The 23,829-nt window shown below is 41.7% G+C and overlaps 1 protein-coding gene across 1 annotated transcript in view; it reads right to left on the minus strand.

The window, feature by feature from the left end:
• The window catches only part of CCAR2 (cell cycle and apoptosis regulator 2), a 59,699-nt gene that overhangs the window by 29,422 nt on the left and 6,448 nt on the right, over positions 1 to 23,829 (minus strand). The window contains exons 2-10 of the mRNA XM_060786933.2: positions 21,769 to 21,861; positions 20,555 to 20,646; positions 18,512 to 18,603; positions 15,176 to 15,290; positions 12,335 to 12,461; positions 11,407 to 11,503; positions 8,372 to 8,488; positions 5,677 to 5,911; positions 3,151 to 3,264 (exon numbers count right to left, since the gene is read on the minus strand). Coding sequence (XP_060642916.2) covers positions 3,151 to 3,264; positions 5,677 to 5,911; positions 8,372 to 8,488; positions 11,407 to 11,503; positions 12,335 to 12,461; positions 15,176 to 15,290; positions 18,512 to 18,603; positions 20,555 to 20,646; positions 21,769 to 21,835 — 1,056 coding nt within the window. The 5' untranslated portion in view covers positions 21,836 to 21,861. The remainder of the gene's footprint in view (positions 1 to 3,150; positions 3,265 to 5,676; positions 5,912 to 8,371; positions 8,489 to 11,406; positions 11,504 to 12,334; positions 12,462 to 15,175; positions 15,291 to 18,511; positions 18,604 to 20,554; positions 20,647 to 21,768; positions 21,862 to 23,829) is intronic.

Raw genomic sequence — 23,829 nt, forward strand, 5'->3', positions numbered from 1 at the left:
TGCATGTATTGTAATGTATTTTTTTTATTTTTTGGCTTTTTAAGTCTCTTCTGCTGTGTTTTCCAGTGTTTTTATGAGTGATGGTCACTTATTGGCCTGAGAGGTGTCTTGTGTCCAAATTTGGTGTCCATTCATCCAGTGGTTTTTGAGTTATGTTCAACCCACAAACTAACATTACTTTTTTATTTATATAGATTATATATTATGCTAGTCATCTTCTGCCACGCGTTGCTGTGGCCCAGTCTGTGTATGTGTGTTTTGTGTGTGTATATGTGTGTGTGTATTTGTGTATATGTGTGTATATGTGGTTATGTGCATGTATTGTAATGTATTTTTTTTATTTTTTGGCTTTTTAAGTCTCTTCTGCTGTGTTTTCCAGTGTTTTTATGAGTGATGGTCACTTATTGGCCTGAGAGGTGTCTTGTGTCCAAATTTGGTGTCCATTCATCCAGTGGTTTTTGAGTTATGTTCAACCCACAAACTAACATTACTTTTTTATTTATATAGATTATATATTATGCTAGTCATCTTCTGCCACGCGTTGCTGTGGCCCAGTCTGTGTATGTGTGTTTTGTGTGTGTATGTGTGTGTGTGTATTTGTGTATATGTGTGTATATGTGGTTATGCACATGCATTGTAATGTATTTTTTATTTTTTGGCTCTAAAAGTGTTTTTATGAGTGATGGTCACTCGTTGGCCTGAGAGGTGTCTTGTGTCCAAATTTGGTGTGAACTCATCCAGTGGTTTTTGAGTTCCTGTATATACTTGAGTATAAGCCTAGTTTTTCAGTCCTTTTTTTAGGCTGAAAATGTCTCCCCCGGCTTATACTCGAGTCAATGTTATTTATTATTTTACTTTGTTGTTATTATTATTATTACATTTATAATTTTATTATTGTTGTTATTATTACATTTATTATTTAACTCTATTTATTATTGTTATTGTTACATTTATTATTTTACTGTATTGTTATTATTACATTCCATTATTTTACTCTATTATTATTATTATTATTATTATTTTACTCTATTATTATTGGTGGACATGTAAGCATATTTACATTGAAGGAGGTTAGAATAATGGTTTAATCAAAGTTGGACAGTCTTATCTTGAATTACAGTTTCATATAAATATTCAAAAGCATTTAACCTACTGATGCCTAAATATTAAATAAAATATTAAATAAACAAATAAACTATTATTTTATTTTTATTGTATTATTATATTAAATAAATAAAATAAAAAATAAATAAAATATTAAATAAAATATTAAATAAAAATAGATACCAATAATATAATTTTATTGGTATCTATTTTTATTTTGAAATTGACCAGTAGCTGCTGCATTTCCCACCCTCGGCTTATATTCGAGTGAATCCATTTTCCCAGTTTTTTGTGGTAAAATTAGGTGCCTCGGCTTATATTCGGGTCAGCTTATACTCGATTACATGCGGTATGTTAATCCCACAAACGAACATTACATTTTTATTTATATAGATTTGGTATTGCAAGGTATTACTATAAGCTATTTCAGCATACAGCATCCATTAACTATTCAGCCAGGTGATGGGAACTAAGAGGAGGCAGCTGCAAACTGTGAGTGGGAACCAAACAAACACGTGGGAGATAAGAGAGAGGAGTCGAGAGGAGGTGGAGCTGGGAACCAAGGTCAATTCTCTCATAGCGACTGATGTCATGTTTAGATTTATGAGCCACTTATTATAACATCAAGTGGGCCAACAGAACTGTAAGGTGCGAAATGTACTTTCATTTTGGGAAGGGGAGGCAGGATATAAATCATATTCATCATCATCATCATCATCATCATCTTATCATTTATCTTACCATTTTGCAGAAAATCCCTGAATTACACTATATAACAAAATATTAAAAAAAAAATCTGTTCCTGGTTTGAAAGTATTATTTCCTGTTTGATTTTTCAGTCCTTACTTTGAAAGTAGTTGCTATATTTTGGCTGCCACAAACTAGGTTGAACTGGTTGAGACTCTATCAGATATCCATTGAAAAACTAGAGCAAAACGTGCTATGGTGGGAGGTCCTCACAACCTCTGGGGGTGCCTGCCATAGATGTGGGTGAAACGTCAGGAGAGAATGCTTCTGGAACATGGCCAGAGAGCCCGGAATTGGTTGAGACTCTATCAGATATCCATTGAAAAACTAGAGCAAAACGTGCTATGGTGGGAGGTCCTCACAACCTCTGGGGGTGCCTGCCATAGATGTGGGTGAAACGTCAGGAGAGAATGATTCTGGAACATGGCCAGAGAGCCTGGAAAACTCACAACAATCCAGTAATTCCAGCCATGAAAGCCTTCGACAATACAAAGTTTCAACAGTTTAACCAACTTTTCCCATGTTTTTTTTATGATAGAACCAATTAGGAAATGGCATTTATGACCCAGGAACAAAAATGGTGTTACATAGTGTTACTTTTGTTGTGTGCTTTCAAGTCATTCCCAATGTATGATATCACTGAGGAAAATCTACCACAGGATTTGTCTTGGAATGATTATTTGTCAGTTTTAATAATCTGCATTATTGTTGTTGTTGTTATTATTAAACCCCTGTGCCGGCAGGACTGAAGACCGACAGGTCGCAGGTTCGAATCCGGGGAGAGCGCGGATGAGCTCCCTCTATCAGCTCCAGCTCCTCATGCAAAGGGGGCATGAGAGAAGCCTCCCACAGGGATGGTAAAAACATCAAATCATCCAGGCAACGTCCCCTGGGCAACGTCCTTGCAGACGGCCAATTCTCTCACACCAGAAGCGACTTGCAGTTTCTCAAGTTGCTCCTGACATGACAAAATAAAATTCTGCATTATATGGCAGTGTAGAAGGGGCATGAGTGCGGATTAGAGTACTGATCCTATTTAAAGGATGCACTGATAAGAAAACATCAGTTCTGATAACAATAGTGTGCAGATCCTGTTCTGTCTTTTCAATAAACACCAGTTGTATTGATTGTTGAGAAGCAGAAAAGAGTGGCTGCGTAAACCTTCCATGAAGACGTTGCCCAGGCATCCCCGCGTGCCCCCCCCCCCATCAATTAAGGAATCTGGGCTTTACAGTTCTGCTCCCCTTTAAGGCTGGCATCCAGGTATGCTCCCAACTCCTCAACTTTCGAGGTGCTCACCTTTATTTGCTTGGCTGGGTGCTCAGGAATCTCCCTCTGGTCACTGGGATCATCAATGGACTGCAAGCAATGGCGGTAGAATTCTTCTAGGCCCGGAGAAGACAAGAGCAAGACCTGCAGCACCGCGGAGGGACCATATGGGGCTTAGTGTCAGGGGTTTGGCATTCAGGAAGTTCCAAGCTCACACAGAAAAGCCCTTCGGCCTCAGGCTTTGGAGACACATTATTTATGCATTAAAGTGGACCCATGAGGAAATCTATAATACCCTCCCAAAAAAACTTTATCTAAAGTTGCTTTTTTGGACTACGGATTCCAAAATCTCTCAATTACCAAGGCATTTGGGGGGATTTGGAAGTCGTAGCCCAATCTCCCACAAGCTTTTGAGGAAAGGAAAAATCAGTTGCCCACTTTTGAGCTGGCAGTGAAAATGTTATTGTATTGTTTGCCTTTAAAATAATAATAATAATAATAATAATAATAATAATAATAATACTTTATTTATACCCCACCACCACCTCCCCAAGGGGACCCAGGGTGGCTTACATGAGGCCAAGCCCAACAATACATCAGTAAACAACAAAACAGCAAGCAAAGCAGTACAATTAATAACTCACAGGGTTGTTGTAGGTTTTTTCAGGCTATATGGCCATGTTCTAGAGGCATTCTCTCCTGACATTTCGCCTGCATCTATGGCAAGCATCCTGAGAGGTAGTGAGGTCTGTTGGAACTAGGAAAATTGGGTTTATATATCTGTGGAATAATGTCCAGGGTGGGACAAAGGACTCTTGTCTGCTGGAGCTAGGGGTGAATGTTTCAACTGACCACCTTCATTAGCATATAATGGCCTGACATTGCCTAGAGCAAACTTTTGTTGAGAGGTGATTAGATGTCCTTGTTTGTTTCCTCTCTGTTGTTGTGCTGTTGTAATTTTAGTTTTTTAATACTGTTAGCCAGATTTTGTTCCTTTTCATGGTTTCCTCCTTTCTGTTGGAACTGTCCACATGCTTCTTGTGGATCTCAATGGCTTCTCTGTGTAGTCTGACATGGTGGTTGTGAGAGTGGTCCAGCATTTCTGTGTTCTCCAATAATAAAATGCTGTGTCCAGGTTGGTTCTTCAGGTGCTCTGCTATGGCTGACTTCTCTGGTTGAAGGAGTCTGCAGTGCCTTTCATGTTCCTTGATTCATGTTTGGGCCTTGCTGCGTTTGGTGGTCCCTCTGTAGACAACCTTCCCACCTAGCTCCAGTAGACAAGAGTCCTTTGTCCCACCCTGGTCATTCCACAGATATATGAACCCTTTCTTCCTAGTTCCAACAGACCTCACTCCCTCTGAGGATGCTTGCCATAGATGCAGGCGAAACGTCAGGAGAAAATGCCTCTAGAACATGGCCATATAACTCGGTAAAACCCACAACAACCCAGTGATTCCAGCCATGAAAGCCTTCGACAATACATAATAATACTTTATTTATACCCCGCCACCACCTCCCAAGGGGACTCGGGGCAGCTTCCATGAGGCCAAGCCCAACAACACATCAGTAAACAACAAAGCAGCAAGCAAATAAAACAGTACAATTAATATAACTCACATATAAGCAATGACACAAAAAATTAAAAACCTTATGGTCGGGCCAGATGTAATAGATTAAAATTTTAAAATAAACACTGTGGGTGAACAGAGATAGGATGTATTATGGATCTAACAGAGATTCGTGTATTATGAGGTTGTGATGTTTTCATACTATTGTCTATGAATCTTCTGTTGTGAACCGGCCTGAGTCCCTCTTCGGAGGTCGAGAAGACCGGGTTATAAAAGCTCTAAATAAATAAATAAATAAATGTATCTAAGCAGGAGGGTTTTAAAGGATAATGTAGGGAGAGCAACCCAACAGGTAGTTAAAGTGCTTCCGAGGACATTTTGCAGGGAATTGATCAGAGCAGGGCATTGTTTCCTTCATTCAGGGAAGGCACTCTGGAACAGCCACGTTTTCAGGCTCCTCCTAAAGACTGCCAATGCGGGGGGCTTGCCTGATATCCTTGGGGAGTGAGTTCCAGAGTTGAGGGGCCACCACAGAAAAGGCCCTCTTTCTTGTCCCCACCAATTGCGCCTGCGAAGGGGGCGGGAGCGAGAGCAGGGCCTCTCCAGATGATCAGAGAGATCGCGTGGGTTCGTAAATAGAAATGCGGTCACACAGGTATGGTGTACTCTGGGATACTTGAGTTGGATAATGTATTTAACTTGGCAAATGGTTTTATATCTATTTTAACTTATATGTATTTTAATCTATTGTGTTATGTATGTTGTTTTAAAAATGTTTTTATTGTTTAGCATTGAATTTTTGCTGTTAGCTGTTCTGAGTCCCTCCACAGAGGTAGAGAAGAACGGGATATAAAAGTTTTGAATAAATAGATAATAAATAAATACTTCATAAAAAGAGCTGTTGTTTCAGCTGTTAGGAGTTGTGGGAGTTGAAGTCCAAAACACATGAAAAGCCAAAGTTTGCCCATGCTAGCACCAAAAGCTTCACCTTAGCACTGAAAGAGGAGTTGGTGTCTTCTGGCTGGGAATCCAAAGCGGGGCTCTCTTCGGCCGGAGGGGCTTCTTCTGCCGGGCTGGCCAGCTGGATGCGGCTGGGATGGCGGAGGGTCAAGGGCTGGGTGATCGGGAAGGTATCCAGCCAGGAGAGGCGGACGTCATAGAACTCCTTGGGCAACTGGACGGTGCAGTAACGCCGTAAGATTTCCATTGCATCGCAGGAGGGGCTGAGAAGATGCAAACAAGATGCTCCCAAAACCAGACTTTGCAAAGACAAGACAACCAAACATCTGCTACCTGTTCATGGAGAACTGAAGACTTCTGTCATGTTCCTCCTCAGAAAGAGGTAAAAATCAGCTCTCCCATTCATTGAAATGCACAACACGCAGATTTTTATTATTATAAGCAGAGTATTATTTTTGCACGTGTTGTTTATAACAACTTTGGAATATTTTTGCACATTCAAGAAAATAATACTATTGCATTTATTACATGCGAATCTTATAAAAAGAGAGGCAAGTTTGCTGGTTAACATACTATACTGTAGTTTTCTCAAACCTGGATAGAGAGGGTACAACTAACCAACCAACATGGTAACTAGGAGCAGAGAGTTGTAAAAGGCAAGGGGGTGGGAAAGTGTGCCCTGTAACCCGCCCTGTGCAGCGAGGAGAGGAAGACAATAAACTATAAACAATAAACTGCGCACCGGGATTGTGGCGCAGCTGGCTGAGTGTCAGCTGCATTAAGATCACTCTGACCAAAAGGTCATGAGTTCGAAGCCAGCCCGGGCTGGAGTGGGTGTCCAGCCATTGTGTAGCCCGTTATCGACCTTTGCAACCCGAAAGACAGTTGCATCTGTCAAGTAGGAAAATAAGGCACCACCTTGTGTGGGAGGTTAAATTTAACTAATTTATGAGGCCATAAAGAAAAAAGACTCCGGGGAATGTGGAATGCGGAAGAACTTCATCGGTGTCGCTGATGGACGATGAAAAGCAGCAGCTCCCCTGGCAGCCAGAAAAAAGTTAAATAGCCTCGGTGTATTTGGGTGTTAAACGTTGTTTGTCAAACTGGCATTGAATGTTTGCCATATATGTGTTGACTGTAATCCGCCCTGAGTCCCCTGCGGGGTGAGGAGAAGGGCGGAATATAAGAACTGTAAATAAATAAATAAATAAATATTGCCTATTGTTACCCGTTCCGAGTCGCCCTTGGGCTGAGAGGGGCGGTACATAAATGTAGTCAACAAATAAATAAATATTACTATTATTATCATCATCATGTGAGGAGTCAATTTCTGACAGCATGAAGACAACACAAATGCCCTCCGTGACATCTTGAATGAATCATCCTGGCTGACTCAATTCTCTCTGTGACATTTTGAAGCTAGCAGAGGGCGCTTGAAACCTTGTATTGGAACTTGTGAAGCAACAAGCTCCAATAAGGAAACTGAGAAGAGGGGGGAGATGGGCAGGAAGGGTGTATAAAAGGAAGTGGTGGTGGGAAAAAGTCACTAGTGTTGTTCTTTGCTGCAGACATACAAGCAATATATCCATTTCAAAGCAAAACCGACTTGTGAGTGGTCATTTAATATTGCTATATAGATCCTACAGTCTTACACATCACCATGGGGGGGGGGGGGGTGGTGGTGGTGGTTATTGTTGTTATTATTATATCTGACACAAAACCACAGTATGTCACAGCAAATTGGATCTATATGCTAGATTTCGTTTCACAAAATCGAACAATTCCCAAGCGTCTAGGACTGTGTGATGTATTTTCAAATTATTATTATTATTATTATTATTATTATTATTATTATTATTATTATGAGGCTGGGTGGCCATCTGTGGGGGTGCTTTCATTGTGTTTTGGCTGCATGGAAGAAAAGGGCCTTTGGGGATGGCCTTTGGGGTCCCTTCCAGCTCTGTGATGATTCTATAATGTATCGATCATAAAATATTATATAATAATAGGAGATACATTTAATGAGATAGCTTTTATGGCTTCAAAAAACATTTTTATCAAAACGTTTTAAAATTTCCTAAAATGAGTAGATGTATGAATATTCCTCAAACTTGGGGGGGAAATATCCCCTATTATCTTCTGTCATCTTACAGAAAATTCAAGGAGATAGCTCTTGTAAGGTTGTTTTTAATGTTGTTTATAACAACTTTGGAAATTGCCCAAAGTTTTGTGGATAAGTGAAACGTTCTGAAATTTGGTGGGCTAACAGTGGTAAATGTGTTCTATCATTGTAGTAAGTTTCACCCCGATAGCTGCAAAAATGGAGAAAGAATCCCCTGATGTTTCTCCACCTGCTCAATTACTTAACGAAAAAAGTAATGAAATTTTGTTACCCTCGTTATAGTAACAAAATGTTCATTAAGAATATTTTAGAAACAGTTTTGAAATAAAACGCTAGTGCTCCTCAATTTTGTAAAAACTTTTTTTAAGGATCACACATGTCTAATATATACATTATGTGTATGTGTGTGTATTATTTGATTCAACTTAAGATCAAGCAAACATATGACCTGCACTATATCACTAATAAATGATATTGCCACACTGATATACATGGCCTTTCTACTAAAGTTGTTATTGATCATGCAAATGGAACCCCATTCCATTCTCTCCTCCCCCCCCCCCCCCAGAAGCCCCTGCTCACTCCGGTCTCTTGTTCTTACCTGTTCAGACTGTAACAAGCCAACTGGACCCGGTACTGCGGTGGTTCGTGCCGGGGCCTTTTCACTCCCCACGGCTCATTCCCTTTCTGCTTTCGCTTCTTGGAATCAAAGTCATCCCTAAAAGCAGGACAGAACCACAGTTATAAAGACAATAATTCTTTACAGGTGGCCATGGCTGCATTAATACTGAAATGCTAGGCCTTTCCTGCTACTTCCTTGGTAATACATAAGCCTTAATATAGGAAAAAGAATACCCAGAAGGCTAAAAAGTGAAGACTTGGAAACAGGTTCTGCAAAATTTTAGTGCCAATTTGAAAAAAATGAAAATATTCAGTATTTACACATCCAAAAAGGAGCAATGCTTTTGGAAAAGTAGATGGAGGAGGCAAAATAATGCTTTCCCCCAAGGCATTGTTCTTTACTAATATCTTTACTAACAACCACTCGCAAAGAGCTTTATATATGCTGATGACCTTGGCCTAACAACACATGCAAAATACTTTGAAACAGTTGAAATCCAACTTGTGAATGCCCTGAAAGATCTCTCCAGCTACTGCAAAGGTAACCACCTGAAGCCTAACCCTGCCAACCCGGCCAAGTTTGGGCCAACAGGAAATTCAAAGTTACCTGGGAAGGCCAAGAGCTTGAGCATCGTTTCCATCCTAAATATCTTGGTGTCACCTTAGATCGAACACTAACATTAACAAAACATTGTGCAAACACCAAGCACAAAGTAGATGCTCGCAATAACATCCTGTGGAAACAGTGCATGGGGTGCAGACTCAAAATTAATAAGGACATCAGCCCTGGCCTTGCCTTACTCAACTGCAGAAAATTCCTGCCCCATGTGGCATAAATCTGTCATTCTTTTTGCTTTAGAGGGTTCCGAATGCTGCTGCACGAGCGCAGAGAATACCAAATGTATGATTCGCAGTGACTACGTAAGGAAATCACGGGATGTCTCAAACCTACACCTGTTGATAAACTCTACAGGCTAGCTGGCATCCCCCCCCCCCCCCCAAACCTTCACTTCACTTCACTTCACTTTATTTCTTAATTAGTGGCTCTCCACCAAGGTGCTCCGAGCGACTTACAGTCTAAAATAGCATTTACACAATATAAAAACATTCAACATAAAAACATTCAACAGTGACTCTTTGGCAAATTAGATCGGATGACTTAAATGCACAACCAAACAGCCAAGTCTTGAGTGCCTTTACAAAGGTCGCAACTCCGACACTGCTCTAATATATGGAAGCCATGAGTTCCAAAGAATTGGAGCATAGATCGAGAAAGCTCTACTACGCCGTGTAGCTTCCAGGTGTCCCTCCCTCCCTCCCTAGGGCCCGGGATGTCGAGGAGATTTTCCTGGGTGGATCGAGGTGACCACAGATGGAGAAAAGGAATGAGGCTGTCCCTAAGAGATAAAGGTCCTTGGCCATGTTGAGCTCTCAATGTCAGGATCAGTATCTTGTAAGAGATCCGATGTTCTCTTGGTAGCCAATGCAGTTGTTGCAGAATCGGTGTCATATGGGATCTTAGAAATGATTCCGCTAGCAGCCTGCAACCTGAGAAGTTGCTGCTAACTGTGAGAGAAATAAGACTGAACCCCGTGAAAGCCACCCACTCCATGGCTATCAGCCTCTTCCCAGTAGACTCAAGTCAAGGAAAAGCTTCATGAGAACCACCACTCCTCTCAATGTTCCCCCAGCAACAACACGAGCCTCCCTCTGGGCAGCTAAACCAGGAAACCCCAACTGGATGGCCCCCACAAGAGTCTCCCTTTAGGGGAAAACCAGGAATGGACAACTTGGAAGTCCCTGAACAGACTCAGAAGTGGGGTGGTCAGATCCAAAGACAACCTGGCAAAATGGCACTACCTAAAAGAATCCTCCGCCTTGTGAAACCGTGGAGAACAACTCCGAATCTCTATGCTTGTCCACAATGCCCTGCCTCGTGTACAGAGGAAGAATTGATTCAGGCTGTCGCCCGTTTCTGGTCAAAAGATATTTAGCCACTTGTGCTCCTTCTATTTCTATACTAATTTACGCAATGCTTTTGATACGAAATAAATAAATAAAAATCCAAGGAGGAATATTCTAGGATTAGAGAGCAATTTTGCTTTATTCCAAGTTAGAAACATGATAACAAAGCAGTAAAATTAGAAGCCACTTTTCGGAAATTTCAGAAAGCAAGAAATATCCACCTCTTCTTCATATATATCCATTGCAGACTTGACAAAAGAAAACGTGTTGAAGGTTGCACCTTTTTACATATGCTAAACTGTGTAACCTGAATTATACTTTGGCAGATACCCAAAGGGCCTGCTTTCTGAAAACATCACATGGTACTCGCAATCACTGCAAAATCTCCAATATAGATTGTACTGACCACTCTTGCTATGACTGAAATTGACTGAGCCAATTAAATTGCCAGTTCTGTGTGTGTTACAGAAGAAATTCCCTACATTCAATAAACAACCAGGCAACCTGACAGAAATCAAGAGGAATTGCTCCATTTTCATAAGTATTTCCTCAAATGCGAACCCAAGAAAAAAAGTCACTGGGTCAGACCAAAAATTTATGTTTCGTATCACCCTGTTTCTAAACAATAATAATCTGGAAATACCACAACATGGGCAAGAGCATATCATCATTCCCCCTCCAATGATATTCTGTGACATAATACTTCTAAACACAGACCCACAACCTCTGAGGATGCAGGTGAAACATCAGGAGAGAATGCTTCTAGGACATGGCCATATAGTCCGAAAAACTTACAACAACTCAGTGATTCAGGCCATGAAAGCCTTCGACAATACACAGGTGCATCTGACTAAATGACACAACTGGCCCACTTAAAAGGACAAAAGAATCCAAGGGAGAGCAGGGGATAGGCTGGGAGAGTTGTACAGGCACCAAATGGATCCTTCCAGACCATTACAAACCTGCACTAACTGAATACCACCTCAAAAAGGGGACCAAGGGGAAGGTGGGAAGAAAGACGCTCGGGATAAAGGACAAGTCTATGCTTACCACCTGCCCGTGTCTTGCCTGCCCTTTGGACCCCGGCCAGGGTATCTCCCAGGATGACCCAAATGGAGGGATGGCGATGTCTGGAAGAGGCTCATTGCTAGAAAAGAAAAGAAGAGAAAAGAAAAAAACAATCTTATTTCTACTCTCCTGAACCACTCAGGATCAACAGCAGCAGTTCGTTCTGATATATACATTATTTGATGAGAAATCGAATTAGTAAACTACGCACATGCAGACATCTCATACAGGTAATGTCCAGAGGATGCATCCTTGCCCCTGGACCCCAATGGGCACTTGCCCAGGCTTCGTACTAGAAGAACCCCCCGTACTACTTTATGCAGACGATGCTATAGTATTGAACTAGGGGAGTCCAAATGTGAGAGGAAGCCACAGGGAGGAGGGAGCAAGCTTGTTTTCTGCTTCCTTGGAGACTAGGACGCAGAACAATGGCTTCAAACTACAAGAGAGGAGATTTCATCTGAACATGAGGAAGAACTTCCTGACTGTGAGAGCCGTTCAGCAGTGGAACTCTCTGCCCCGGAGGGAGTGTGGTGGAGGCTCCTTCTTTGGAAGCTTTGAAGCAGAGGCTGGATGGCCATCTGTCAGGGGTGATTTGAATGCAATATTCCTGCTTCTTGGCAGAATGGGGTTGGACTGGATGATGGCCCAGGAGGTCTCTTCCAACTCTTTGATTCTATGATTCTATGAAATGGTGCCACCAGGAGCTCCACCAAATGGCACTGCCTCAGGTTTCCACCCTGAACCAACCCCCACCCCCAGCAGTTGCTTGCAAAAGAGATGTCTCTACTTCAGTCCATAAATTGTTCTTCAGGTTCCAGATTGCTCACTCTCCAACCTTCTCTCCACTACCAAGCATGCAGTGCCCCCCCCCCCCCTCCACGGCAACACAACATGCAATACCACTTACGCTTCTGGGGAAAGAGGGGAGGGATTCGGTGAGGCTGAAACAGCAGCTGAGGCTGGGCTCCCAAGATGCCTTGCTTCTGTCCCAACGAAGCCACGTGGAGCAGCGGGGTGGGAGGCTTCAGAAGAGGCTACAGAACAAAAAGACGAGGCTAACTAGGAAGCCATTTGACAGCTCGTTCTCATCCTTTCCAATCCAGTGCTCATAGAATGGTCATCAAAGATTAAGAAAGCAGTGCAAGCCAGGAATCAGAAGAGACGTTTCCGTTTTCTCCCATTCTAACTAAGCCAAGAAAACTGCAAAAGTGGAAGAAGGGGGGCAAAGCCTTGTATACCAAAAGGCAATTAGCATGTGCAGTCTCTGAGAATACAAAACTGAGAGGAAGCCACAGGGAGGAGGAGGGAGCAAGCTTGTTTTCTGCTTCCTTGGAGACTAGGACGCGGAACAATGGCTTCAAACTACAAGAGAGGAGATTCCATCTGAACATGAGGAAGAACTTCCTGACTGTGAGAGCCGTTCAGCAGTGGAACTCTCTGCCCTGGAGTGTGGTGGAGGCTCCTTCTTTGGAAGCTTTTAAGCAGAGGCTGGATGGCCATTTGTCAGGGGTGATTTGAATGCAATATTCCTGCTTCTTGGTAGAATGGGGTTGGACTGGATGGCCCATGAGGTCTCTTCCAACTCTTTGATTCTATGATTCTATGAAAACTGCCCAAGCAAGAACTAACTTGGTTGGTCAGAAGCACACATATAAGGTACTAGCTGTCCCCTGCCAGGCGTTGCTGTGGCCCAGTCTGCTGATCTGGAGAATGAAGTAATGAGAAAGTGTTGGTTTCTAATATATGTCATGTCTTTCTGCTTGTGGGTAAACAGTATTTCTTGTTGTTTCTTTGTTGGTGTTGATGTGGAGAGTGTCTGGTTTGCCTGCTCTGGAACATGCCACATATCATAGTCCTTCTTTAGGGACCCTTTCAAATCTACGGTATTATATCTGTCAGATACATATGTGTGCATGTGTGTGAATCATATCTATCTATCTATATCTATGGCTGGATGGCTCTTTGTCAGGAGGGCTTTGATTATATTTTCTTGTTCTGGTGAAGGGAGTTGGACTGGATGGCCTTAAGGCAGCATTTCTCAACCTGGGAGTTGGGACTCCTGGGGGGGGGGGTCACGAGGGGGTGTCAGAAGGGTCGCCAAAGACCACCAGAAAACACAATATGTTCTGTTAGTCATGGGGGTTCTGTGTGGGAAGTTTGGCCCGATTCTCTCATTGGTGAGGTTTAGAATGATCTTTGATTGTAGGTTACCTATAAATCCCAGTAACTACAACTCCCAAATGTCAGGCTCTATTTCCCCCAAACCCCATCTGTGTTCACATTTGGGCATATTGAGTTTTCATGCCAAGTTTGGTCCATCATTTCATCCATCATTGTTTGAGTCAACTACAACTCCCAAACTCAAGGTCAATGCCCACCAAACTCTTCTGATGTTTTCTGTTAGTCATGGGAGTCCTGTGCGCCAAGTTTGGTTCAATTCCATCCTTGGTGGGGTTCAGAATGCTCTTGGATTGTAGGTGAACTATAAATCCCAGCAACTACAACTCCCAAATGACAAAATCAATTTTTTGAGTGAGGTCATTGCTTGCATTGGTAGATGTCTTGTGGCCAAATTTGGCAGCAATTCGTCTAGCGGATTTTGAGTTATGATGTCACTCAAAACGAACAGAGCATTTATATATATATATATATAATAGCCGTCCCCTGCCACACGTTGCTGTGGCCCAGTCTGGTGATCTAATATATGTAATGTTTTTATGCTTGTGGTTAAACAGTATTTCTTGTTGTTTCTTTGTCAGTGTTGATGTGGAGAGTGTCTGGTTTGCCTCCTCTGGAATATGCAACAAATCATAGTACTTCTTTAGGAGTCCCTTTCAAATCTATCATACTATATTAGTGTGAGTGTGAATCATATCTATCTATCTATATCTATGGCTGGGTGGCTCTTTGTCAGGAGGGCTTTGATTATATTTTCTTGTTCTGGTGAAGGGAGTTGGACTGGATGGCCTTAAATATTTTCTGTTGGTCATGGGGGTTCTGTGTGGGAAACTGGCCCCGATTCTGTCATTTGTGGGGTTCGGAATGCTCTTTGATTGTAGGTGAACTATAAATCCCAGTAACTACAAATCCCAAATGTCAAGGTCTATATCCCCCAATCTCCAACTGTGTTCATATTTGGGCATATGGAATATTTGCGCCAAGTTTGTTCCAGATCCATCATTGTTTGAGTCCACAGTGCTCTCTGGATCTAGCTGAACTACAACTCCCAAACTCAAAGTCAATGCCCACCAAACTCTTCTGATGTTTTCTGTTGGTCATGGGAGTCCTGTGTGCCACGTTTGGTTCAATGCCATTATTGGTGGAGTTCAGAATGCTCTTTGATTGTAGGTGAACTATAAATCCCAGCAACTACAACTCCCAAATGACAAAATCAAAAAAAAAATTGAGTGAAGGACATCCATTGGGTTGTTAAGTGTATTCTGTCCAAATTTGATGGCAATTCCCCCAGTGGTTTTTGAGTTCTGTTAATACCACAAACGAACATTACATTTTTATTTATATAGATATTACACCATTTCCTTGTACTTGCTGTGCATCATTGGCCACTAAAAAGCTACACTGTGGGTGTAATATTGAGATGGCAATCATCAGGCCTTTCAGACTGCATTCTGCCCTGGGTGGTCAACATAAGTGTTTTTTTTTTTCTATAGTGCCCCAAAAATCTAAAAAAGAAAAAAAAATCAAAGCTTCTTCCTTAAACATTTGAAAGAACACAACACTGTGGTACCTGATTGGATAATGTCTGGACCTTCAGGGCATTCCATGGCACTGATTGGCTAGGATTATAAACAGCTTTCACCAACACCTTTTCACCAATCTGCGGGATTCGGCCTTTGACAGTGCTGCAGAACCACAGAAAAACATTGGCAACAGTTCAATTGGGGCCAAGCTTTCAATACATAACTCTGGAGTTTGCAATGGAAGATAAATTGATCAGAATCCAGCCATTCTGGCTTCACTAATCTGGCTCTGGTTTTCATGCGCAGTGGGAAATAGCAGCTTCTTGTCCTATTTCACTAGGAACAAAGGAAGCCGATTCATATCAAGTCAAGGCCGTATTTCCACCTTATCTATTCTTACTAGTTTCAGCTCTGAAGGCATACCTGCTCTCAATTACCTGCCAAATGATCTCATTTACTTTTTAAACAAATCTGCAACCACCTCCTTTTTTCATGCAAAATGGGATTTATTTAATGTTAGGAAAAATTCAAGAACAGCACCCAGCAATAACAAACAGCAGGCTAGACCAAATCACCTCATTTTGCCGCAAGTGCAAAGCAAGTTTTGATTGTGCACCTAGAGGATATTTTTTTCCCCTCGCAAGAGAGCCTGCTGAATACTAAGACTGTAATGCAATGCCACAAACAGCCACCTGTTAACTTGCTTTTGTGATGTGTGCTGGGGAAAACGTTTACCATATATACTCGAGTATAAGCTGACTCGAATATAAGCCGGGGCACCTAATTATACCACAAAAAATGAGAAAACTTAGTGCCTCGAGTATAAGCCAAGGGTGAGAAATGCAGCAGCTACTGCTGAATTTCAAAATAAAAATACATACCTTTGATCTCTGATATTGTTGTTTTTAAACTTGTTTAAAATTGTTTTAAAATTGTGTTAGATTTTAGTCTGTTCTTGTAAGCCGCTCCGAGCCCCAGGGGAGCGGCATATAAGTTTGAATTATAAATAAATAAATATTTATTTATTTATCTTCCCTCACTTAAGGCCAGAATGCATAAGCTTAACATCTTCTATGGGAAGAGGCTCCTGGGAATGGAGGACGAGAGTATTTATTTATTTATTTATTTATTTACTGCATTTGTTGACCGCCGTTCTCAGCCCTAGGGCGACTCACGGCGGTGTACAACATATAAAAAGACAATTTACAATGAAAGCAATATCATAAACAACAATAACAACATCACTATTAATAATACCATTACACTAAATCATTCGCGACGTCTCATCATAGAATCACAATCCAATCTCGTTATCCATATTCCGTTCCACTCATCATTGCCAATTTGTTGTAGCACTTAGTCAAACGCCTTCTCAAACAACCACGTCTTTAGGCTCTTGCGGACTGTCATAAGGGAGGGCGCCTGTCTGATGTCTACAGGGAGGGTGTTCCACAGCCGGGGGGCCACCACCGAGAAGGCCCTCTCCCTCGTCCCCGCCAGGCGTGCCTGTGAGGCAGGCGGGATCGAGAGAAGGGCCTCCCCAGACGATCTCAAGGTCCTCGTGGGCTCATAGGCCGAGATGCGATCAGATAGGTATTTTGGGCCGGAACCGTTTAGGGCTTTGTAGGCCAACACCAGCACCTTGAATTGGGCCCGGTAGCAGCTCGGCAGCCAGTGGAGCTGGGACAACAAGCAATCACAAAGCAATGCATGATGGAGCAGTATAAGCAGGGAGGATGGGCACCATACTGGCAAGCCTTGCTCCTTCAGTACTTTGATGGGTCAACAAACACCCTAATGCGTCTGGACAAGAAGGCGATTAGAGACAAAATCTTGGAGAGGGATGCAGCTGACAACTTGCAGATTAGCCAACTGCAAGGTTTCTCTACCTGGTATCCTCGGCTAAAAAGTGACCAATATCGTCAACAATATCTTCAAGACCTAACGTCAGCAGTCCTGAGGAAAGCATTGACAGCCCTGCGATTCCAAACAATGCCATCAAACTGGCTAGAGGGAAGATACAGAAGGATCCCCCATGCCCAACAACTTTGCATTTGTGGCACAGAGGAAAGAGAAGACCTCACACACTCTTTGCTACGTTGCCCCTTGTACGATGACCCTGGGAAAAATCTCCTAGGACCACTCTTGGAAGAAAGGGCATCATGGCAACAATCTGCGGTAATCTGCGACTTGCTAGCAGATCATTCTAAAAATATAACACTAAAGGTTGCCACATTCGCAATCGTAGCCCAAAGATCAGAGCCAAAGTAGCAAAATCCATACTGGGGGTCAGAAATGGAAACGGTTTGGAATGACACAAAGCAGACACTGTCATTGTCATGTCTCTGCTTTCATCATTTTAAAGAACTTGTTTTAGTTTTAATTCTTGTTACATTTTAAGGTTTATATTGGAAAGTGTTTATAAAGTTAGTGTATTACTGATGTCATGGCCTATGGCTAGTACAATAAACAATTCATTCATTTAAATAAATAAAATTACATTAATTAAGGCATCAGTAGGTTAAACGTTTTTTAATATTTACATAAAACTGTAACTTAAGATAAGATTGTCCAGCTTTGATTAAACCATTATTTTAACCTTCTTCAATGTAAATGTGCATACAGTACGTATCCTTCCAATAATAAAGAGAGTAAAATAATATATGTAATAAAAATAATAATAGAGTAAAATAATGTAAATGTAATAATAACAGTAATAAGAGTAAAATACATAGAGTAAAACAATACATGTAATAATAATAAATTGTGTAAATGATAAATGTAATAATAATAAAGTAAAATAATGTAAATGTAATAATATCAATAGATTAAAATAATAAATGTAATAACAAAAATACAGTAAAATAATAATATGTGAGCCGCTCTGAGACCCTCGCCTCCCGAGGGGTGAGAAGGGCGGGGTAAAAATGTTGTAAATATATACAGTGTAATAACAATAGAGTAAAATACTAAACGTAATAATAACAATAACAGTAGTTAAATAATACATATAATAAAGATAGAGTAAAATACTAAACGTAATAATAATAATACAGTAAAATAATGGAAATGTAATAATAACAATAATAGAGTAAAATAATAATTTTAATAATAAGAATAGAGTAAAATAATAAATACAAACAACAACAACAATAATAATAATAATGGAGTAAAATAATAAATGTAACAATAATAATAGTAATAACAGAGTAAAATAATAAATAACTTTGACTTGAATATAAGCTTGGGGGGGGGGCGGCTTTTTCATCCTAAAGTAATGGCTGAAAAACCTGCCTTACACTCAAGCATATAAGGTAATTTTGTTATACAATGTATAATGGCAATGCAATTATTCTGTTCTGTTTCGGCAGCATCTTAATTACCTTAACTGGAAGAAAACTTCATCATCCACCACTCCAAAGTAATCATGGAGACTGGTGACAATACCAGTAAAAACGCGTTGCTTCTCTCCCCCCTGAAAACGCAAAGACACAGGGAAATCAGTGTAATAACATAATGATAAGTCCCATTTGAGTGCCAGCAACAAACACGTGGAACTTTGCACATATTGTTTCCAAAGCGAGTCAACAGGAATAATGATTACACAATGCAAATGTGACTTAGGTCTAAGTTGTTGTTCATGCGTTCAGTCGTCTCCGACTCTCATGGACCAGCCCGCGCCAGAGCTCCCTGTCGACCGTCTCCACCCCCAGCTCCTTCAAGGTCAGTCCAGTCCCTTCAAGGATGCCATCCATCCATCTCACCCCCGGTTGGCCCCTCCTCCTTTTGCCTTCCACCTTCCCCAACATAATTGTCCTCTCTAGGCTCTGCCGTCCCCTCACGATGCGGCCAAAGCACCCCAACTTTGTCTCTAGTCTCCTTCCCTCCAATGAGCAGCTGGGCTTTATTTCCTGGAGGGTGGACTGGTTGGATCTTCTCGCAGTCCAAGGCACCCCCAGAACTTTCCTCCAACACCACAGCTCAAAAGCATCTATTCTCCTTCGCTCAGCCCCCCCCCCCCCCAGGTCCAGCTCTCACATCCGTAGGCCACCACAGGGAATACCATGGCCCCGACCAGGCGGATCTTGGTTGCCAGTGTGATGTCTCTACTCTTCACTATCCCATCGAGACTGGACACTGCTCTCCCAAGAAGCAAGCGCCCTCTGATTTCCTGGCCACAGTCTAAGCCACCACCTAATATTCAACTTTTGTAAGCCAAAGAAGTTCTACACCATTTATAGCCTTCCTTCAGCTGAGACCAATCTCGGCCTTGACTATCCTCAAACTCTTGTCACTTACTAAACAAGATATCTTCTATTTAATGATCCCTCGCTAACAGGCTCTATACTCCTGGTCTTTAATACTGAAAGTACACTAACCAGATAATGTCTAAACTTATACATCTTTTCGTTGCCTTTTCATTCTAATTACACTGGAAAATTAACACTTATCTTAAAATATTATGAGTCATCTTGATAATTAACAAGAGGAGGGGGCATGCTTGAGACCAAGACATGGAGCAATGTATTCAAATTGGAAGAAATGAAATTCCACCTAAAGATTAGGGAGAACCTCCTGACAGTAAGAGCTGTCCAACAGTGGAATAATCTGCCTCAGAGCATGGAGGAATCTCCTAATTTGGGCGTTTTTAAACAGAGGCTTCATGGCCATCTGTCAGTAAGGCTTTACTTATGTCTTCCTGCACGAAAAAAGGGGAGTTGGACTGGGTGGCTCTTGTGGTCTCTATGATTCGTCCTTCTACGTAAGATTCAGAATTTGGGGCATACACCTGCTGCAGACCTTCTGACAATGCATTTGATCTTACTCCTGTAACAAAAAAATATTACCAGACCGATTACGTTTACAAAAATATATACAGGTATTTCTGCCCCATTTTATCTACCCACGGACATTAAAATAAGAACCTAAATTTGTCAAGCTCTTATTTAGTTATTGTAAATGTCTATCTTTCATACTCCACATGCCAAACATCAGGGCTGCAAGTGGGATTAAGCCAGCTGAATTACTATGCACAATACAATTTGCTAATAGCACGTCAAGTTAGTTGTTCTGGGAAAGGCGGCTTGTCGCACTTCCACCAAGATCTTTCCTCCTGCAATGGCCAAGTCAGGCTAGCACCGCACATACAGCTTCAGTTTCATCCAGTGCAGAAAATCTAAAGTCCCGTTCCTGAGGCACCAGAGGAGCCAACACAAGCCTCTAAAGAGCCTTCACCTGATCCCTAGCTGAAATTCAAACTCAGACAGTGAACCCGTTCTGCCTCTTACCAAAGACCCAGAGATGTAGCCAACCCAACCACTGTAACACCTGAACTGTTCATGGCGTTCTTAAGGTCAATTCCCTAAAATACAGGAAAATGCAAAGATATTAACACATCAAGACAATGACAAAAGAAAGCCACTGACCTGAAGATGACGTGTTGCCTGAATAATATCTGCTGAGATAGGAGGGTTTAATAGGCCAGGTGCTGGTCCCAATAAAGAGGCTGGCTGGGATCCTAGTGAAAAGAAGCAAATGCCATTTTATTTTTTGAACAAAACTGAAGACATTCAACGATAGTTAGATTTTATGTTAGAAAACATTCAACAACATAGCAGCCATTGGGTTGTTGTAGGTTTTTTCGGGCTATATGGCCATGGTCTAGAGCAGGGGTCTTCAAACTTTTTAAACAGAGGGCCAGGTCACAGTCCCTCAAACTGTTGGAGGGCCAGATTATAATTGGAAAAAAAACATGAAAACAATACAATAATTAAAATGAAGAACAATTTTAACAAATATAAACTTATTAGTATTTCAATGGGAAGTGTGGGCCTGCTTTTGGCTGATGAGATAGGATTGTTGTTGTTGTTGTTGTTGTGTGCTTTCAAGTCATTTCAGACTTAGCTGGACACTGAGTGAGGGCCGGGTAAATGACCTTGGAGGGCCATATCCAGCCCCCGGGCCTTAGTTTGAGGACCCCTGGTCTAGAGGCATTCTCCCCTGATGTTTCGCCTGCATCTATGGCAAGCATCCTCAGAGGTAGTGAGGTCTGGCAGCCATTTCCCACATGCTACCCCGATTTGTTTCGCCCAATCTGGACTTTTTATCAACCGAAGCAATTTCTTGATATTTATTTATTGAATTTATATACCACTTTTGTCACCCCTGAGGGGACTCAAAGTGGTGTACAACAAATAATGGAAAGATTCAGTGCCAGCATATATATGAAACCAAAGCATAATAACTAAAACGATAACATATATACATTAAACCTTTAAATCACATTAAACATAGACTATAAACAGACATTTAAAATTAATATATAAATTAAAACCATTTTAATATAGCACTAAAATCACAAAATCTAAAATCGTAATCCAAAGCCATCACTTAAAAGAGTAAATATTTTCTTGCCTTTAGCATGGTTTTTCTTCTTGTCCCATGAAATAACACCCCAACCATAGAAATTCTGATTAAGCACATAGATTTGCATAACCCAACAGGCAAGAATTTTACATTTAAGTTTCATCAAGAATAACTAAGAAGAATCACAGAAGAAACGAGGAAGGCAACAAATACACAGACACAAAGACTGAGGCTGCACCACAGTGGAGCAGAGACACACTTTGGTTGGACCAACCTGAGAATGATCTGGCTCCCTGAAGATTGCTGGCTCTCAATTGCTTCTGGCGTTTGAACTGTGCCATTTTGAAAAGTATGACGGCTTTCTTTCCTAAAAATGCACACATAGCAAGGCATGCGTAGGTTATAATCGTATCCTATTTCAGTAAACATCACACAGAATAAGGAAAGAAGATCCCTTCCACTGAATTGTCAAGCATCAAGCTAACATGCACGCCATACAATGCTAAACAATTTCCCAAATTGGTTATTGGTGCTCAATAACTGGCAAAGATCCATTTCAGACCCTCACCTGATTTCTCAGCAGTTCTTGTAAATACAGCTTGGGTCAAATAGGACTAACTTCGAAGCAAATATGTTACAAGACAAAAATCACACAAAGCATAATAATGTCCAGAAATAAGACATAAATCAATATTAAGCATTAAAACATTTCAAACCAATTACAATGATAGTGGAGACCCATCAATTAAATAGTAAATTTCGCTAATCTCAGTGCCAATTGACCTTGCTGTCATTAGCAATTGAGTTCATTCATCAGGTAGGTCTTCAATTGGTTCTTGAAAGATAAGAGAGAAGGGGCAATTTTAATCTCAATGGGGGGGGGGGGTTCCAAAGGGTCGTAGTGGCCCTCCTCTCGTTGCTGGCAACTGTATTTTTGACGGCAGCAGCAGACGGTCGTAATAATTGGGCAGGTTGGTAAGAGGCGATGCAGAAAGATAGGTAAGTTGGGCATAACCGTTTAAGGCAGTGGTTCTCAACCTGTGAGTCCCCAGATGTTTTGGCCTTCAACTCCCAGAAATCCTTACAGCTGGTGAACCGACCAGGATTTCTGGGAGTTGAAGGCCAAAAAAGGTTGAGAACCACTCGTTTAGGGCTTTAAAAGTCACACCCAGCACCTTCAATTGGGCTTGCAAACATATTGGCAGCCAATGTAGGTGCTGTAACAGGGGATGGTATGCTTCCTGGGTCCAGCACCTGTCAATAATAACAATAATAACAATAATAATAATAATAATAATAATGAGGAGGAGGAGGAGGATAATTGATGTTGCAATCCCAGGCAACAGCAGGATTGAAGAGAAAAAACGGAAAAAGCTGACACAATACAAGAATTTAAAGATTGAACTGCAAAGACTCTGGCGCAAGCCAGTAAAGGTGGTCCCAGTGGTGATGGGCACACTGGGTGCAGTGCCTAAAGACCTTGGCCTGCACTTAAATACAATCAGCGCTGACCAAATTACCATCTGCCAGCTGCAGAAGGCCACCCTACCCGGATCTGCACGCATTATTCGCCGATACATCACACAGTCCTAGACATTTGGGAGGTGTCCGACATGTGATCCAATACAACAGCCAGCAGAGTGATCTTGTTTGCTGTGGATTCATCTTGTTGTGTTTCAAATAATAATAAAAATAAACTTTGTTTGTATCCTGCCACCATCTCCCTAAAGGGGACTCAGGGTGGCTAACATGAAGCCAAGCCCAAAATTGTTGTTGTTCATTCGTTCAGTCGTCTCCGACTCTTCGTGACCTCATGGACCAGCCTACGCCAGAGCTCCCTGTCGGCCGTTACCACCCCCAGCTCCCTCAAGGTCAGTCCAGTCACTTCAAGGATGCCATCCATCCATCTTGCCCTTGGTCGGCCCCTCTTCCTTTTGCCTTCCACTTTCCCCAGCATAATTGTCTTCTCTAGGCTTTCCTGTCTCCTCATGATGTGGCCAAAGTACTTCAACTTTGTCTCTAGTATCTTTCCCTCCAGTGAGCAGTCGGGCTTTATTTCCTGGAGGATGGACTGGTTGGATCTTCTCGCAGTCCAAGGCACTCTCAGCACTTTCCTCCAACACCACAGCTCAAAAGCATCAATCTTCCTTCGCTCAGCCTTCCCTAAGGTCCAGCTCTCACATCCGTAGGTGACTACAGGGAATACCATGGCTTTGACTAGGCAATGGATCTTTGTTGCCAGTCTGATGTCTCTACTCTTTACTATTTTATCGAGACTGGACATTGCTCTCCTCCCAAGAAGTAAGCGTCTTCTGATTTCCTGGCCACAGTCTGC

Source organism: Anolis sagrei, chromosome 7, assembly GCF_037176765.1.
Source record: "Anolis sagrei isolate rAnoSag1 chromosome 7, rAnoSag1.mat, whole genome shotgun sequence".
NCBI lineage: Eukaryota > Metazoa > Chordata > Lepidosauria > Squamata > Dactyloidae > Anolis > Anolis sagrei.